Below are 19,780 nucleotides of genomic sequence, written 5' to 3' on the forward strand. Positions count from 1 at the left end.
TATTTCCCAAACGTTTTGCATTCCGATTTTGGTATTTGCAAAGTTAGGTATAATTTTTTAAGGTTTACAAGTCATAAGCAGCCTTGGGCTAAGCTACACATTGAAAGGAGCAAAAAATCTAGAAAACTGAGGCATTCCCCTGAGACTGCGGGGCTCTGTGTCCTTAATCAACCTGCCACAGAGGGCTTCTCATGCTACACAGCCAAGTGACTTGAGGTCTGTGTTGATGTTTTCCCCCCACAGGTATGTTCTTGATGACCAGTACGTCAGCTCGGTAGGAACCAAGTTTCCGGTCAAGTGGTCAGCCCCAGAGGTGTTTCACTACTTCAAGTACAGCAGCAAGTCCGACGTGTGGGCGTTCGGTAAGAATGTGGCCACACGGGCCCCAGCCCCATTTCGTAAGCTCGCTTCCACAACAGGAAACCACAAGAGCAGCAACATCCATTTTTAGCAAAAGCCCCGAGCACTTGCGAAATGACCTTCATGGCCTGAGATAAGCAAGAGATTGAAGATGATGGTGACCTATGCTTGGCCCGTATCAGGATGTCTGCCTCGTATTGTACAAAATCCGCATCCTGCTAGCTCCTTTGTATCAAACCATAGGAGATAAAAACTCTTCCACTGAAGAATGCTAACAGTTTTAAAGGAGTCGTTGAGAACTAGAGCTGAGTTTGCGTGAAGTCCAAAACGTTGAAGGGCTTGAGATACAGTCATGAACTTTCGGCGTGAAAGCAGCCGTGACCACCATTCCCTTTGGAAGCGACCAACCCTCTGGGCATGCCTGGTGCAAACCCCAAACACAACTCAGTGCTGTCTTTAGCCCATACTAATTTCAACTAGGGTCCTCATTAAAATTCATCGCTAGATCAAGGGTCAGCAAACCTTGGCTCAGGACCAAGTCTGGCGGCCTATTTCTGTACATAAATTTTTATTGGAGCAAGCCATGCCCATTCGCTCCTGTATTGTGTCAGATTTTGTACTGGAACAGCAGAGTGGGGCAGGTGCCAGATGGTGTATGACCTACAAAGTTTAAAATACTTACTATGTGACCCTTCACAGAAAAGGTTTGCTGGCCCCTATTTTATTAAAGATCTATACTGAAATTTAGTAAAGGTCATTAGAAAACAAATAATTCTTAAGTTGTAATTTGATTTTAAGATATGATAGATTTTCTGATATCTTTCTACACTATGAAGAATGTCAGGCCTGTTTACAATCACTGTCAGATGGATCCATGATAAATAATCCAAATTATCACAAAGTTATGGATATATTAAATGCAACTGAGACCTATTTCATGTCTGTCTTGGTCCATAAGCATAATCTGACTTTTTATATGACATCCAAAAGACTGCATGAATAAAAGAAAATTTACCCATTTTTTTAATATGACACACTTTTTTTTTTTAACATTCCATTCACTTATTTGACAGAGAGAGAGAGCATAAGCAGGGGGAGTGGCAGGCAGAGGGAGAGGCAGAAGCAGGCTCCCCGCGGAGCAGGGAGCCCAATGCGGGGCTTGATCCCAGGACCCCGGGATCATGACCTGAGCTGAAGGCAGACGCTTAACCAACTGAGCCACCCAGGTGCCCCAGCCCACATTTTTAAAATAACTATTACTTTTGGAAAAGTAGTATCATTCACTTAAAAAAATAATAATCCAACATACACAGAAAAAGAAAAAAAACCACAAAGATAGTATTGTGGTGAATACTTGATATCCTTTCAGGCTGATTAACTTGTCAAAACTAGTTTCAGTCTCCTTGTGTTGATATGCCTTATGAAAGATGCTTTTAAAAATCAGTATCCTTACTCAAGAGTTACAGCTTGTTTTTGATCCCAAAATGGCATTGCCCAGCTTGATTACTCACCCTATGCCCTAGAAGTTGGCTCCAGATATTTTCTGGCTATTTCCCAAAACTAAATCCATTCTTAAGTAATTTGTCCCCAGTGAGGATATTCAAAATGAACCAGGGCCTCTGAAAGCAATTCTCAAAGAGGGGGCCCCACAGATATTTGAAGCAATGATATTATTTTTGAGATAAGTGGATAGCCTTCCAAAGACAGAACTTTTGGATGGTTGTTTTAGAAGGTTGTTAAAAAAAAATACAGCCCCAGCAACTTGTAATAGTGCCTTATTGTAAATATTTTACATAAAATCTGTAGCCCTAAAAGTCAAAGAAATTTTGAAGTTAGTGCTTCAGTTACGGTTCTAGAATAGTTTTCTTCCTTCTTACATATTTCTGGCTTGCCAAAGCTTCGAAGCTGGCTGACTTGAAATTCTCCGGCTTGGTCAGGACGACAGCACACTGGCCACCATTTAGAGAGCATTTAAAGTGTCCTGGTGCTCTTTATGCGCTCTGCATGTCTTATCCTAGTTCATGCTCACAACAACTCTATGATGTGCAAATATCGGCTTATTATAGACAGGGAACCTGCTCCGAGAAGGGCTGAGAAATTTACCCAGCCTCTAAGCGGCAGAACTGAGCCTCAAAGGCCACATCTAACTGACCCCACTTCCACCCTCAACCACCATGACCAGAACCCGGTTTTTAAACCTGGAGTCTGCAATGGCCTTGGATGGGCTTCAGGACACCACGAACATCCAGAAACTGAACACAAACATGCTGCCTGTTCACTTTCCGAAGAGAGAGCCAATGGTTTTTATCAGGTTCTCAAAAGGACACCTGACCCACAAAGTATTAGGAACCACCGAGGCAAAACGGAGGCATTTTGTCAATGATTTTATCTGTAAATTTCCACAGGAAGGCAATTTGACGGTGCACTGAAATTGTTGCACACCACTGCCAAGTCAGAGAGCAAGAAAGGGCGAGGACTTCAGTCAGTCACTCCTCCGGGTGGGAGCCGGGGGGTGACTCTGAGGGTGGAGCCCCAGCCGCCTCTCTGAAATAGCCCAAGAATCTTGACCCCAAGTGGCTTCCGATGCGGCTGCCTTTGCCATTGACCCGTTTCCCAGAACAGGCACCCGGGTCTCCGGGAACATGGAGAAGGGTACCCTGGGCTCCAGAAGTGATGGTACAGTCCCACCCTCTACACCCTGTCCTTTTTGCTGGGACTCATTTCCCGGGGATCCCTCGCTCTGACCCACAGCCTTCCTGATCTGGTGTGGGAGGTTTGTTCAACTAACTCTGTACCTTCTGACCTGGGCTCTCTTTCCTTTTTGTCTGCCGTTCGCCCTTCGTGTGGCGCAGGGATCCTGATGTGGGAAGTGTTCAGCCTGGGGAAGCAGCCGTATGACTTGTATGACAACTCCCAGGTGGTTGTGAAGGTCTCCCAGGGCCATAGACTCTACCGGCCCCAACTGGCATCGGACACCATCTACCAGATCATGTACAGCTGCTGGCACGAGGCAAGTGCCCCGCGGGGGCGGGGCTGGAAGGGGCGTCAGGTGCATCCACGGCGGTTGCCTAGGACACCACTGGGCGAGTCATTTATGAGGGAAAACACCTGCTACACAGCGGGTGCCATGGCCCCGAGCCCCTTCCCTCAAGTGTTTGTAACTTAAAACCAACAACGGAGCAATGTAGGTGCTAACGGTTTAACAAACAACTTACATCCAGCACTGTTCTAAGAACTTCATAAATATTAACCCATTTATTCATCAGGCAACACACTATGAAGTAGGCACTAGCATGACCAAAACTAAGAGGAAACAGAGACCCAGAGAGGTTAAGTGACTTGCCCAAGGTCACACAGCTAGTAAGAGGTAGGCTGGCTAGTCTCCGAGTCCCTGCTCTTAACCACGACACTATGGGTCTGCACAGAGACAATCCCCAGTTGAAGGTTCTGCATAGAGTGAGTGTTTTGCACATTTTGGTCCCCCACTTTTAAAATATTCTATTTCACAACTTTTAGAACATTCACGATTTTCATTAGATTCCAATTTATCTTTCCCATACTTCTTTGCACAAAAGTGAGAATGCATATGTGTGTGTGTGTTTCCATTTCTTTCTTATGAAAAAAGAAGCATACAAATCCCCTCCGCAGGAGTTGCCCCTCCATCAATGTGCCTATTTTCCAACCATCTTACCAACACAGACCATTGTCAAGCTCCTGGATTTCTGCCAATCTGATAGATGAGAAATGGCATTTTACTGCAGCTTTTATATGTACATCTTTCATTACAATTCAGGTTTACTTTCAAGGGCACTGGTATCTCTTTCTGAGAATTAAATGGCATATCTTTTCCTTTTGTTCTATCAAGTTTTTTGTTTCCCTCACCTTGATTTTAAAGTTCCCTTTATAAATGAAAGAGATTAGTATTTTATCTGTGATAGTTGTAAATACTTTCTCCCAGTTTGTCGCTTATCTCTTAATTTATGGTAGTTTTTGCCATGCAAAAGATTTTTTTAAAAATATGATTGACTCTATTAATATTTGCTTTTATTACTTCTGGAAACTGAGTTAAAGTTAGATAGGTTTCCCCAGACCCTGATTATGATAGCATTCACTCAGATTCTCCTCTAGTACTTTTATGGCTTCATTCTTTCGCATTTAGATCTCTGATCTAGTTTGTGTTTGTTATCGTATACGGTACGAAGTATGGATCCAAAGATCTCGTTTTCTAATTGACTACCTGCTTGCTGCAGCATCATTAAAAGACCATGTCATTCCCAGGGGCAAGATACCATCTAATGGTGCCGAAATATCTAACATAGGAAATTTCCATATGTATTTGGGGTTATTTGGGGACTCCCTCTTCTGTTCTCCGGTCTCTATTCATGTGCTAGCACTGCATTGTTCTAATTATAGAGACTTTATAATATGTGTTAATCCTAGGTAGGCTAGCACTCCCTCATTGCTCACCTTTTTTTTATACCTTTCCTAGCTATTTTTACATACATTTTTTTAAACTGAGTTTAATTTTTAAATTTTTTAAATTTTAGCTCCAGTGTACTTAACCTACAGTGTTATATTCATTTCAGGTATTATTTCTGCATATTTTAAAAATCCATGAACTAGAGAATCAATTTGTTCAGCTTGAAACAAACTTGTTCATGTTTTGGAGGAGACTGTAGTTTATATTTTAACTAGGGAAATTTGACATCCTTGTGATACTGATTTGTCCTCTTCAAGAACAAGCAACGATTTTCTATGTGCATAAGTCTACATTTGTATTTTTCAGCAGTGTTTAAAGCTGTCCTCATTTTGGGGTGGGAGGTACGTTTTTGTTTGTATTTTATTTTGGTGTCATTGCTCTTCTAAATGGAGTTTTCTCTTCCATTGTGTCTTCTGGCTGGTTCTTGTACACATACCTAAAGGCTATTGATTTTATATGTTAATTTTGCATACTGCTCTCCTGCTGAATTCCTTATCATTTGGGTTGGTTCTATCATTCATTCTCCTGGTTTTTCCAGGCATACAACCATATCTTACACAAATAAAGATATTTTTACTGTTTCTTTTCCAATTCTTAGGGTTCTAGTTGTTTTGTCTTTAGTGGAAATGTCCATAGTGTTTCCACACTTAAACAGTCACTAGCTTTAGTTTTGAGGTATACATATCTTCTATATTTTATTTTTAATCCTAACTTTCATAAACTAAGCCATTGGGTTTTTCTTTTATTTAGCTTCCAGAAAAGCGTCCCACATTTCAGCAACTCCTAGCTTCCATTGAACCACTTCGGGAAAAAGACAAACCTTGAAGAAGAAATCAGGAGATCTGATGAGAACGAATGTAAATGCTGGCCAGCATTTTCATTCCTTTTAAGGAAAGTAGCAAGACGCAGACAATGTAATTTAGCTAGTTCTTCTTAATAGCGTTCTGTGTGCTGTTTGCCTGTTGTATTATCTCGAAATTGAACAAGAAACAAAAGAGTTCCTTGAAATTTAGGTCAAATTAGTAATTCTGTGTATGCTGCTCTTAATATTATTACACTTCCCAGCCTATAGCAGAAGCACATTTTCTGATTGTGGTAGACAGAGGGTGTACCATTTGTAAAGATTGCATCGAATTAAAAAATTCTTTGTTGGATATTTGTTCTTTTCTTTATATTGTCACTATCCTGATAATTAAATATGCTATTAACAAGTACCAAAATGTGGACATTTGCCTTCATGTTTCAATGCTGTCAAACTTTACCATGTATGCAAATCAAAAGGAGAGTTCATTAAAATATACTCCTGGGGCACCTGGGTGGCTCAGTAGGTTAAGCATCTGCCTTCGACTCAGGTCATGATCTCAGGGTCCTGGGATCGAGTCCCGCGTTGGGCTCCCTGCTTCTCCCTCTCCCTTGACTCCACCACTCTGCTCATTTTTTTCCCCTCTCCCTCTCAAATAAACAAATAAAATCCTTAAACACACACAGAGATTCCTAAGGAACTAAGCTGATGTTCCTCGCAGTCACCCCTGCCCTAGAGGACCTCCTTATACAGCGGGGCAGCATTAGGTGGTCCGTAATTCAATCTAAATGACTCAACTCTCATTTGACTTCTAGATTAGAACAAAGACTCTTTGGGTCATATATGTATGCCATGCAAATATAAAACTAAAATTAAATAGTATCACTCAAGAAGATATTAAATATATTTCCACATAGAGCAAATTCTTAAAGATGCTAAGGTAAACTTGATGCCTTTTTTTAACTTTAATCCTTATCAATTTGGATACGGTGTAACCACACAGTCTTATTTCTAGAATTGATTGCTGCCTTCTAACCATATTCAATCCTTGAGTTTGGGGCTCTGGGGCGCCTGGCTAGTTTGGTGACTGACATTTCTATTTCAGTCTTCTATCTTGACACAAAGGTACAGAAGTATTATTTCAGTTTCTCCTGGTGATTACTAAAAGGTACTTCTGCTTTTACACTATTCCTGGGACTCCTCTCCTTCACGGCCCACTGCTGAGCCCATAGGTTTTCATCTCTTCTGAAGCACTTCACAGTCTTTTCTGTAACGTCAAGGAGGGAGAGAGAAAGGCCACTGGAGGCACAATTATACTGAAAAGACACTAAGTGCTGCTCCTCATCTCTGGATGGAAGTTAACCATCTCCCTTAAGAGATCCTCATATTCTGTCTCATCCCACTGACTCCATCACCTCCCAGCTATTTCCAGTGATCTCTCTTGGTTGTTTCTTAACACATACATGCAGATTCCTGTATTTTCAGAAGAATGGACTTTTGATAGTTTTCTATTTTTTTTTTACAGAGGTGCACAAATCTCACCTTACAATGAAATGGAACTTTAAAATAACCACTAGGGCATGAATAACATTCAGCGAACATTTCTTGAGCAAGTACTGTCTGACAGGGTTCTTTCCTACCCAAGGGAAAAGAAGGAACCAGTAACTCAACTCCTCTTCTCCTCAACAGGCCCTCATGAAGTCTGCTTTCCTTTCTTCTCCTTATTTCTTTGTATTTGGTTTTTTAAAAACAATCTTCTTTGTAACAAAAGTAATATACACTTATTGCTAAATTTCAAACAGTACCGAATCGTCTACTATGAAAAGAACCGAAGCAGTGCTTAGAAGCCTGGCTCCCGACATCAAGTCAAGGAAGGTTTTAAGATACCAGTAGAGGTTTATAAGAAAAGCAGCCCAGTGATGCTAGGAGGAGCCAAGGAAAGGAACAATACTCATACCACGTAAAACATGCATAATTTTGAAAATGCTATTTAACCATGTTTAGTGGTGATATCTAGCATTTACAGCTATTGTTTTAAGCCAGGGGACTGCCTACATGCTCTTGGAAGTGAAGAAAAGGTCATCCTCTCCTGACTTGGCTAACTGATTCACCATGACCATTATCTCCATAGAATTTATTTTATTTTTTAAAAAGATTTATTTATTTTAGAGAGCGCATGTGAGAGAGTGAGAGGGAGGGAGCAAAGGGAGAGGGAGAGAGAATCTCAAGCAGACTCCCCACTGAGCATGGAGACCGATGTGGGGCTCGATCCCACAACCCTGAGATCATGACCTGAGCCGAAATCAAGAGTCGGATGTTTAACCGACTGAGCCACCCAGGCGCCCCTCTCCATAGACTGTATTAAGTACAGAGTTACTCTAACATTATGGTGGTCACCACAGAGAGTGAGTTGCAGGGTAAAGTTGGGATATTTTCATCAATTTTGAATCCGTCTTCAGGTATGTAGTGGATGCTGTGCTCAGAACCGGGCTGGATTCTGAGGTCTACAAAAGGAGTGTTAGGCTTGGTTCCTAACTGGACAGTGTCAACAATCTTACACACCCCTCTTTAGACTGATCTTAGAGCCACTTTGTACACTAAAGCAATTTAAGAAATTGGGACACATTCCAAGACATTTGAGAGGTCAAGTGTCCCAGGCAGTCAGACAGCAACTTTGTCCGTGGAAGTGACAAGCAGACAGAATCCCCGAAGCCCCAGCACGTAAGTACACGTGAGACCTCAGGAGTGTGAATCTAGTCAGTATTTATTGTCTGCTTTGTGCTCAGCACTACTCAGGCATTGTGGGTGAATACAAGATTTAAGAGATTGGGTACCCACTTCCGGGGAGGACATTCAGTTGAGGTTTCTAGTCACTCCACGGAGAACAACAGAAGTGAGTTTCCATCAGGTGTGCTCTGGGGGGGCGGGTCCCAGGAGGCCCCTGGGGCTAGTCTTACGTTGTCAGGGAGATGATGATCAAGCATGGATGGAAGTGAAAAGGCAACATCTGTGAACAGCTCTCTGGATTCTTCTCTCTTCTGTAGACCTGTCATCCCGAAGAAGGCATGATCCAGTCCACTCACCGCTGTGGGCAAATCACTATAGTACTTAGATTAACTTAATGTGAAAGAGCGTGCCATCCTTTACACTTGACTTTAAGTCAAGTGAACAGCGTGTGCCATTCTCGCTCCCTGCAGTTCCGCCATTTCACAGAGACTGTCCTTAAAAGCGATCCATCCGGGCTCCAGAGAAGGCCCCACTTGCTCCCACCATATATCCCTCTTTTCTCTTTCCACTCCAGCCAGGCAACAGACATTTCCACTTCCATCACCCCGAACAGCCGGTGAGGCCAAAGACACATTTTTCTCTATTACTCTCAAACATGAACAGAAGTGAAATCTCGAGGCAGAAATAAATACTGAAAGCCAGTGAAGATGCCCTCTCCTCAGGCATGTCTTCTTGGGGTAAATTTTCCTGACCAGAGCCATAGTTTTGATATCTAATGACAGCTTTATAATCTCCTATTGTCTGTACCATAAAATTAACATTTGCATGCAATAAAATCACCTCAAGAGGAAATCAAACAGGTTTTCCTAAAATGAAGTCTGAACAGCACCAACATTTTGGAATCCTGGATTAGTTTCTCCTTTACTCAAATTCACGGAGGCATAAGGATTTTCTTCACTTCTGGCTTGATCGTTCCTGTTAAATAAAGCGAAGTCACCTTGGTACAGTGCTGAAGGACCCGGCCTCCCTTGGACCCCACTGGCCCAGGCTTCTGTCACCTTAGCATCAAATCGCTCGTTGGTGAATCTATCCCCTCCCGATGGACTGGGAACCCCTAGAGAGCATGAGATTCCCTCCTTTGGCCCCACGATTGGTTGGCGGGAAGGCTGGCAGAGCGTGGGAGGCTGCTTAGGTATCTGCTCCAGGGTCAGAGAGCACGCACCTCTGTTCCTCCGTTTGCCTATTTGGAAAACGATGGCGGTTCCGCCAAGTCCAGGAGATGGTGCTGGCAGAGTGCTCACCGTACCCGGCACGCAAGCCTCCACCAACAGTAGCCGGGATTATTCTTTATAGAAACCAAGTGGTCACTTAGAAACGACGTGGTCATTTAGCCAAGTGCCTCCTTTTTAAAGAGCTTCCCTACTAAATGATCAGCTTCCCAAGTGTTCAGACCAGAGCAGGACAGCTCTGTCACACAAGCACCAGGTTTGCAGACCGGCTGTGGCTCCCAATCTGTTACTGACAAGCCATGTCAGTTTGAGAGAGTGACTTGGTCTCTCTGAAGCTCAGTTCGGTACGTACGTGAAGATAATTAGATAATTACATATTGACATCATATGTTTGCTGAGACTATTAATGCGTCCAAGTACTGAGCAGGGTAGCCAGCATGCGGCATGAAGGAGGTTCCCCAAGTAGCTCATGTGCAAAGTAAGGATGCTTCTCAAACCATCATGTGCATACAGATCACCTGGGGGGTGGCCTTACTAAAAATGCAGACCCTCCAACCGCAGACAGGTCTCTGAGAAACTGATAATTGTTGTTGGCTTTGGGAAGGGAACTTGGAGGCAAAGGGTGGCAAGAAGATTCTGGGTATCCTTTGGAGTTTTTATAATTCTAACCATATGAATGTATTCTATTCAAGGCCTAATTTTCTTAACTGAAGCTATTTTAGGGAACTAAAAATCTCCACAGTGAAGAACTGAGCAAAATAGACCAGGGCATGTCAAAATTCCATCATGAACACGTTTAGGCAACCTGCAGTGTGCACAGTTTTGGTAGGTGCTATAAAATATTATTAACATTAATTACATAAGCCCAATGAAAGCCAGTGATTTCTCAAGGTCAGAAAAACCATCTAGTGGCAGAGCAAGATTATAAATCAGGTCTCTGGTGATTTAAATCCTCACTGGACTTGGATCTTCCATTCAAGAACACATGAGAGGGCACTGTGGCCCCTGAGCTACGGGGATGACAGGGAGCATGGGCCACCTGAGGGGGAATGAAGATGATGGAAGGGTGGCAGTTTGAGGCGAATCGCAGAGCTCATTCTAGAATGGTTTTACAGTGCCAACCATCACTGAGCCAGTCTCCGGGGTCACTTCTAGACCAAGGAAGACTAGGAGTGCGGATAATCCCCTGAGCCTGCCTGCCTCCCCTCCCTGAGTTTGCGGGACCTCCCGGCAGTAGGGAAAGGACACCGTGGCCAGGATGGAGTTTCCCCGGGCTCGCTCGAAAGCCCTAGGCTGAACATTGCACGCCAGCTAGGAAGGCAAAGTGCTGACGAAATCTGGGAAATTTCTAGGGGATGCATCAGAATATTTAGGTGCAAAATTGTCCAAAAAAGTAATTGGCTTATACAACCTACCACTTGCTGCAAATTTTCCAGTTAGTTTTCCCTAAACCTGTTTTAAGATAAGGTAAGTCTAGGAAGGGTCACTTACTTCCTTCGATTTCTGATCCCGGAGAAGATGAGCAGGACGATGCCAACCACCACCACTCCCATCACGACCCCAAAAACAATCAGCCATATGGTGACAGGTGGCTGGTAAGGGGGTCCCAGTGTTGGCTGAATCCCCAGAAACTCCAGGCTCTTGTCATCCAGGCGGAAAGCATCATTGATACGGCCCCGGGACATCCTATTCCCAAAAGCAAAAACACTTAGGCAAAACAGAATTGTGTGTAATTATTTACTTCTTACATCATTGCTCCTGAAAGGATTTGATAAGCCTTAGCCTAAGACTGTACACCTCAAATAGCGATGAAATCAAAGGCGATAGCCAGGTCCCGTGAAAGGTACGAGATCTGACAATTAGGCACCTTTCATATCTTGTAGCCTAGATTAGGTCTGGCAACAGCTTCCTTGGAAAATTGGTTTGCAAGTGTGGAAACATGCAACTGGCTGGTGTTTGTTCATTCATGACTGCTGTGTTGTAAAGGCAAAGTCAGCGTATTTGGCAAGAATTTCCCTTCTGTCAGAGTAGGTGTACAATGACTTTATATCAGATAACAGAAAAGGACAATTGGGTCCATCTCTTCTACAAATCAACCAGGTCCTATACCCAAGTCTTGACGGTTGTAGTTTCCAAATAAAAGGGATTGACCTTTGGAGTCAGGGGAGGAATGCAGGAGAGGGGCTTTCGCCAATTTTTCCAGCACTGGGGATGGGATATGGCTTAATTTTAGAGAGCAAAAAAGGATGGAGGGGATTTTAAAAACCAAAACTAGGGAAATTGAGAATATTCTGAATTGAAAGCCCAAGGGTCTGGCAGCCCATCCTCCTTCCCTTGGGTGTAGTACAGGTCAGGAGGTCAAAAGGAGAGAGGGAGATCTGTCAGAGCAGAATTAGCCATGTAACCTCAGCCTGAATTCGTCTCAAGTCATTCTGGAAACGGGAGATTTGGGATCCCCCGCAGCTCACAAGGAGGGCTGGGCTCTTTAATGCTGATCTCAGCTGGCACTCTTCCCCAGGACAGAAACAAGTCATTTGGAGGCCGACGGTGAAGTCTCTGGATGTGGGTGGGTTGTACACCCCAACTAAGCCAGATTTTCCAGGCCCACTCTGCCCGGCAGGTCTTGGATTTGCTTCCAGAGATGAACAGCGGCTCAAGAGGGCCACCTAGCGGGCTCCCCCATAGCAGCAGGTATCTTAAGCCTTTTTTTAGTGTCATCGATCTGTTCTTTCTTGCTGTTTGGGGAAACAGACGAGGCACCTTGGGCCAATCGTTCCTTCTGGATGCTCACTGCCCACAGTAAGTCCCTCTCCTAGTGTCGAGGCCAAGCGACAGCTAAGGAATCCTATTCTTGCCCACCTCGTTTCTGACTCTGGTTACTGAAACGATTCCTTCAAACGAGTCCCTACAACAAATGCTGGCAATACGTGTCCATGTCCCTTCTGCATTTACCATTCTGCACGCGTGCAGGCCAGACCTTCTTCAGCCAGTACGTGCTGCCTTTGCCCGAGAGCATTCTCAGGCCACAGGGGGCTGCCCGGCCTGCACACCAGAACTGCCGGGGAAGCCATGGCACCGGCCAGCACTTCGCAACCAATGGCTGGTGGGAGGCGGCGGATAAATACCCCAGCGCGGATGGACAGTTCAGGTGCATGATCTGCTCAGTGTCCCAGAATTCCCCGGCACCATGGAGCTCTAGTTGCTCACCGCGGTCCCTTGCTCGATAACATGTCATTTATGATCTTCCTTCCATCCTCTGCCCCTGTGCACTTTTCTTTCTCAGAGCTTCTGGAGATCACCTCCCAAATCAACTACTTACACTCCAATACTGTTTAAGAGCCTGCGTACGGAGGAGCCCAAATCAAGAGAGATCCTTCTGGAATTAAAACCCCAGTCTTTAAGCTGAAAAAGGACTCAGAACAGTGCCCGGCACACAGAGCACACTAAACCACAAGCCCTTGTCGTGGGTGCATTTGTCAGCCTCCCTCCCCCTTAGAGAGCTTGTTTGAAAGTAAAATCACCTGATGGCCTCTTCCACGTCAGCTCTAGGAATGATACCAGACACATTTCCAGGTAAAGTGACAAAGAAGGTGAAGGAGATTCTGGGTTTCAAATCGTTCACCCGCACGTTATCCTCCCTGCAGAGAAAAGAAACATCTTCCCTTGTGGCACGGACGACACAGCAAAGAGAATGGGGGCTCCCCCTACCAGTGAAAAGGGGGTGGGAGCGGGGGGGGGGGAGTCACAGGGTGAAGGCGAGAGACATGGGATAGGGCGAACAATGGAAGGATGTGATTGTCCCCACATCCTCAACACTTCCCAAAGCACATGAACTCAAGGACACAAGTTGGCGCTATCCGTTCTGCCCCCTAGATGAACCCCATTTTCTTTCAATGATAGAAAAATTTCGAACTGAAGGCAGCTGAAGAACCAGCGAGGAACCATGGGTGCCCCAGGATTGTGATAAACACCGTGGCGGGCGGCGACGGCTCAGTACCACGAACAGAGGTGGTGCGTTCCTCCACCCCAGTGCCACGAGGCAAAACCCGTCACGTTACACCCACAGCGGGAGGGGGGGGGTAAGGAGTGGGCTTTACCAACAAGGTGACAAGACTGGCCTCTCCCAGCTGCCACAGGGATCCTGACAAAACCTAAGGCAGATCCTGTGGCTCCCAGCCCTTCTCACTCAGAAGAAAGCCAACGTCCTTGGAATGCTTGGGAGGCCCAGGAGAACGTTCTTCTCCCCCTCCTACCCCCACGCCCCACTACCACCCTGACCACACCTCCTACTTGTCTTCTATGAGCTCACTGCCCCAGCCCCACTGGCCTCCTTGCTGTTCCTTCAACAGGTGGAGGATCTTCGTTCCTCAGAATCTTTCCACCTGCTACCTACCTTCCCCTTGTCTGCTTTGCTGGTGCTCTCCTTGCTTCAGATGTTTGCTCAAGGATTCATGAGGCCTTTTCTGACCATTGCAGTTAAAGCCGAACTGTAGACACACCAGCACTCCCTAGCCCCCCATCTGTGGTATTTTTCTCCCTTGAACTTGTCACCATCTCATTCTAGTATATTTCACTTAACATATTTTGCTGATTGTAATCCACACATGAAGTACACATTAAAGGCAAGTTCAGTGAAGGCAGAGATGTCTGTCTTTTCCTTTCAGTGCTGAGGGTAGAGGAAGCATTTGGTGGAGGGAAAGGGAGAGGAAAAGAGGAGGGAGAGGAGAAGGGAGGAGACGGGGAAAGAGAACAGTGCTCTTGCAATCTATAAGTCAAGTAAGTCACAGTCCTCCCTAAAGAGAATGGCCCAAATTTCAGGATATCAGAGTAGTTCCAGAGTCATTAGGAGGTTTTTCTTAATTTTACTTGCATAAAAGTTTAAGCACAATATCTTTTCAGGCCCAAGAGAAAGAGAAATACTGTTTAGAGTAACTCACACAAAAGGGATCGTCTGGTTTTTGACTTTTGAAAAATACTCTCTCATGGCATATGCAATAGATGACCGGAACAAGTACATCTCATTGTCATTCCATTCGTACTGCAAATTCAAAAGAAAAACACTGCTCAGTAGGGATCATGGGATACATTCAAAACCTGATATTCCAGAAGCATTATTTTTACATTTTCTAATACTCTGGAGAATCTTGCTATTCATTAGGTCAGTGACCTCCAACTTGTGTGGGCACCAGCATCCCCCTGGAGGGCTGGTTAAACCACTGAAGAGTGGGCCCTACCCTCCTGAGTTTTTAATTCAGAAGGTCTGGCATGGGACCGGAGGATTTGCATGTGTAACAAGCTCCCAGGTGGCACTAATGCTGTCAGGCACCTGTGCTTTAAGGACCATGTTCATGGATCCTTTTCGGTTTGAGAGGAGCCAAAATAAACATCCTGAGGGCAGCTTTATGGATGGGAGCCGTGCGAGTTGTGGGTTTTAGTTAAAATGTCCATGTATTGTACACCTGAGACGAATATAACACTGTATGTTAATTATAGTGGAAAGAAAAAAATAAGTTTAAAAAAGAAAAAAAATGTCCAGGTATTGTAGGCGAAGATGCAGAGCTTTTACTGTGTATATAGTAAGTTCTCAGATATGTACAAGTGTACAAGAAAAAGAAACTTGAGGTTCGAAGGAAAAAATAACTGTCGACAAGGTAATTTGTTCTTGTTTTTCGGTGCTAAACAAACAGCTGGCATATTTGCATAGTCTGAACATTTGCTAAAAGAGTAAAAAAGCATTCACTCTTTCCTCCAGTAGCTGGCAGTAGAAATCAATGAATGGCACAAATTTTGCCTCTCTCCTTTCCCTTTTAGAAAAAACAATGACAAGGTTTCACAGAAGATTTGTTACATTAACCTCAGCTTGATACCACTCAGGTTTGGCAAAAAAAAGCTGCTTTAAGAGTACTAATAATGTTATTAATATCGCTACTATGAATATTCTGGTTACTATTTCCATATTAAAAAAAAAAAGTAAGGCAAACAATGAATCATGGAACACTACATCAAAAACTAATGATGTAATGTATGGTGATTAACATAACATAATAAAATAAAATTTAAAAAAAAAAGTAAAGGTTGAGTTCACAAAACCATGCCAAAGATCCGGTTGGACTTTGCCATACAACAGGTTGACCTGGGCCGAGATTCTGGCCCGGATGCGCCGGGGGTGCTAAAGCAGGGGGCCGGCCCCAGCAAAGCAGCCTGCTACTCTGCTAAGGGGCCTCAGAGCGGCACACCACCAACCCCTCTGAAGACCATTTAGCAATCCCTCACTGCAGGGAAAGAGAACATGGGGACAGACGTCAAGAAAACCAGATAACCGAAAAGGATCCTGATCTGCTGGATCCTTTAAAGGAACGAAAATGTATTGGGCCAAGGAAGCACTAATATAAAGATAAGAGAAATAATCCCACAGACATTCAATGATGGTGAAGAACTGGAAATCTGAACGCTTAAGGTTTGGGAAGGGATGCGCCTTCATTTTTATTCTTTCTTTCTTAAAGCTTCCTTTTTCACTCCTACTGTGTTATCTATGTTTAGCTGTCTTACTTAGCTAGGAAAATGACGCTGTAACTACCGTGGAGCCTTAGGCAATATTTAACTTGGCAGGAAACAGAAGGGGGTCGAAATGTAATCTTGGGCTCTATGCAATGCAAATCACAATTTTCTATTGCGCCCGGGGCCGCTCCATCCAACAGTCCCAGGCTGTCCTCTCATCCTACACGGCCTCCTGTGCTCCCCATCTGCCTGGGGCTGCCCGGTCCTCTCCTCTTTCCCAAAGCCACTGCTTCTTCAGCCTGGCTAGCCTGAGACAGCAATAGCTGCTGAAAGGAATTCACACGCAGGTGTGAGTGATCTGGTTTGCCGTGAAACATTCGGTTATCCCCAAATGCAGCTAGACATCAGTAGTTCTCAACTTTGGCCGTAATTAGAATCACCCGGGGGAGATTTTAAAACTCTTGATGCCCAACTCTTGATGCTACACCTCAGAACAATTAAGTCAGAATCTCTGGAAGTGGGACTCGAGCTTCAATATTTTTTAAACATCCCGTACGACTCCAGACTCCAGGGTGCAGCCAGGTTTGAGAAATCTTGTTGTAAATCAGAGCTTCCCAGTCTAGTGTATACAAACCAGCTGGGGGCTTGTGAAAATGCAGATTTGGCTTAAGCAGGTCCAGGGCTGGGGCCTAAGATTCTGCATTTTTAACAAGCTTCCAGGATATGGATGATTGACTAAAACAAAACAAAGCAAAACTATCTACAGTACTTCTAAAAACAATCTCTCAAAACATAACCTTGTCCTCTTCCTCAAATACAAGTAATGGTGGTAAGAGTGAATTAAGATGATGGACACTTGGAGTGCCTGGGTGGCTCAGTCCATTAAGCTTCTGACTTCGGTTCAGGTCATGATCCCAGGGTCCTGGGATTGAGCCAGCATCCCTGCTCAGTGGGGAGCCTGCTTCTCCCTCTCCCTCTGCCACTCCCCCTGCTTGTGCTCTCTCGCTCTCTCTCAAATAAATAAAATTTTTAAAAAATTATTTTTAAAAAAGGGTGGACACTTGATATTTAAGATTGGATGTTTTCTCATTCATCTTCATAGCACTTGAAAGTAACAAGGAAAAAGTAGACATCACCAATCCAATAAAGAATGTGTTACTGAAAAAAAAAAAAAAGCCCAAGAGCCAGAATCTGGAGCTTGTAGTTTTTAAGAGAAACATGTGGCCTGTCTTCTTTTAGAACACACTGGAATGGGCTTATTTGTCCCAGTTAAGGGAGTGCATTAAGAAGTAAAGGACGGGGGCACCTGGGCGGCTCAGTAGGTTAAGCATCCGGCTCAGGTCATTATCTCAGGGTCATGAGATCGAGCCCCAGTGGCAGACTCCACGCTCAGCAGGGAATCAGCTTCTCTTCTTCTCCCTCTCCCTCTGTCCCTCTGCATGTGCTCTCTCTCAAATAAATAAATAAAACTTAAAAAAAAAAAGAAGTAACGGACACACTGTCCAGAATACTCACTGCTTTTTCTCCAAGAGCTGATTTTAGGCTTATCCTCACTTTAATGCTTTGGTCAGGATCTGATTAAAGAGAAATCATAGACTGTTGGTTACAGATGACAGATTGACCATGTGCATTTATTTCCTTCCCCTCCCAAGATCCCACCAAAGTGATAGTAAAGGAATTTTTTAACAGGTATAAATACATACACTTTTGGAAAATGAGAAGTAACGGAGCCGGGGGGGTGGGGGGGGTCAGAAAGCCATGGCCTGATGTGTATGCAGAGGCAGTAGAGACCCCAAAAGTCCCACAGAGTCCCAGAGAGGCTTGGGATTCAAGTACAGCTGGGGGTGGGAAGAAGATATCAGACTGAAAACAAGGGGAATGAAAGTTAAGGTATGGTTAAAGCCACTGTGGGACACAGTTGACCCTCCTACCCCACATGCTCTTGCTTAGAAAGTCACTTGGAGTCTCTGCTGCAGCAAAACAAGAGGTGATCCAAGAAAGAAGGCATGGAATCCAGGCAGCAATGGATTCAAACCAGGAAAGCAGCAAAAAGATGGATGACTCAGGATGAAAACTGTGGTCAGATTGAGACAGAAGAATGTAGGACTCTACGAAGGAAGTCTTTAGGAAAAAATGAGGCTGAAAAGAATAGATATGTTGGAATACCTGGAAAAGATAAATGCAACAATAATAGCAAATTAGACATTAAAAGAAATAAGGCAGTAGAAACTCCAGGACAAACAAAGAGCCACATAGGAAAGGGTTTAAAATAGTGTATTACTTGGCTCTTCAGGCATTATGATATAAATACTGTTAACTTCTTGTAAAAAATATTAAAACTTTATTGAGAGATGAGAAAGGGAGGTGGGAGAGTAGGCAGAAGTGCATCCCTAAAACTGACCAATAAAGAAATTGTATAAACAAAATGTTCAGAAATATGTGACTGCCAGAAAGAAGAGGTAATAGCATTAAAATTGATTTTAAAAAATTGTCTTTGAAGAGCAGGATTTGAGTGCAGTGGGTTGGGGAGTGTTATACGCTTTTATTTTTAAATATGGGGCTAATAAAGCAGACTTGAGAGAGAAAATTGTGTGTGTGTGTGTGTGTGTGTGTGTGTAGTTTTCATCATGCTTGATACATAGTAGGTGCTTAACAAATTTGTTTCCTCCCCAATAAAATGGCAGCAGTCACCATAGCCAGTCAGAAGCAGGGTCTACACAGAGGGACAATACACTCCGCTGTGTCATAGCTCCATGAGATGGGCCAGAGGAGACTAGGGGAAGCGGAAAGGGAGGCATTTGAAATGTGTCCACTCAATGTACTCACATGGACTCCAGTCAGTGTTCCAACCCACAAAAGAATTCCTGTTTTGCTCTTTCAGCCAGGTAAACAAAGGATCAAAGTAGTTGAGCAGTGGTCTTACATCCATATTCTTTGCTCCTACGACATTATACAATGCTAAGGTCCAGGGTTTTGATCTTCCAAGCTTCAGCATTTGGCTACATGAAAAAAGGGGAGGGTGGGTTTAGGGCTTTTTGAGGAATTCCAGATGTACACATATTTACACTATGATCTATGGTTTCTCCTCTTTGGCTTAGCTAAGTTTGCTCCTGGCAGATAAGAAAATCAGGTGGGTTAATGGATGTATTCATCCTTCAATCCCTTTCCTCCTAATGACTATAAAGGGAGCTCTGTAGTTATGACATGGAGAGGAGATAGACTGTCCAGCCATCACATGGTCTAGGTTCCTGTGTGACCATAAAATAAACCATTAATTTGTGGATGAGGACATTTTGAGTTCAAAATTTTTCTTTTTAGAACAAGGAAATCAAATTTTATAGAAATTTCTTTTAAAAAAAAAAGATTTTATTTATTTATTTGACAGAGAGACACAGCGAGAGAAGGAACACAAGCAGGGGGAGTGGCAGAGGGAGAAGCAGGCTTCCCGCTGAGCAGGGAGCCCGATGCAGGACTCGATCCCAGGACCCTGAGATCATGACCTGAGCCGAAGGCAGACACTTAACGACTGAGCTACCCAGCCACCCCTAGAAATTTCTTTTTAGAACAAGGAAACCTAGGCATGGAAATGAGTAATATTGGATAGCAGGAGAGGTTCAACATTTTGAAATATTCAACATCTTTGAAATATTTCTTTTTTGAAAAAAAAATTTTTTTTTGAGCTTC

The 19,780-nt window shown here is 43.9% G+C and overlaps 2 protein-coding genes across 3 annotated transcripts in view; one reads left to right on the plus strand and one right to left on the minus strand.

The window, feature by feature from the left end:
• The window catches only part of BMX (BMX non-receptor tyrosine kinase), a 49,420-nt gene extending 43,357 nt beyond the window's left edge, over positions 1 to 6,063 (plus strand). For both annotated transcript variants that reach the window (XM_032389672.1, XM_032389673.1), the window contains exons 17-19: positions 244 to 362; positions 3,213 to 3,370; positions 5,591 to 6,063. In XM_032389672.1, coding sequence (XP_032245563.1) covers positions 244 to 362; positions 3,213 to 3,370; positions 5,591 to 5,665 — 352 coding nt within the window. In that variant the 3' untranslated portion in view covers positions 5,666 to 6,063. The remainder of the gene's footprint in view (positions 1 to 243; positions 363 to 3,212; positions 3,371 to 5,590) is intronic.
• A 3,145-nt stretch (positions 6,064 to 9,208) lies between these two features.
• Positions 9,209 to 19,780, minus strand: part of ACE2 (angiotensin I converting enzyme 2) — a 37,913-nt gene continuing 27,341 nt past the window's right edge. The window contains exons 13-18 of the mRNA XM_032389615.1: positions 18,923 to 19,095; positions 17,612 to 17,670; positions 14,536 to 14,636; positions 13,120 to 13,236; positions 11,090 to 11,284; positions 9,209 to 9,344 (exon numbers count right to left, since the gene is read on the minus strand). Coding sequence (XP_032245506.1) covers positions 9,236 to 9,344; positions 11,090 to 11,284; positions 13,120 to 13,236; positions 14,536 to 14,636; positions 17,612 to 17,670; positions 18,923 to 19,095 — 754 coding nt within the window. The 3' untranslated portion in view covers positions 9,209 to 9,235. The remainder of the gene's footprint in view (positions 9,345 to 11,089; positions 11,285 to 13,119; positions 13,237 to 14,535; positions 14,637 to 17,611; positions 17,671 to 18,922; positions 19,096 to 19,780) is intronic.

The sequence above is a fragment of the Phoca vitulina genome, unplaced genomic scaffold (genome assembly GCF_004348235.1).
Source record: "Phoca vitulina isolate PV1807 unplaced genomic scaffold, GSC_HSeal_1.0 scaffold55, whole genome shotgun sequence".
NCBI classification, from domain to species: domain Eukaryota; kingdom Metazoa; phylum Chordata; class Mammalia; order Carnivora; family Phocidae; genus Phoca; species Phoca vitulina.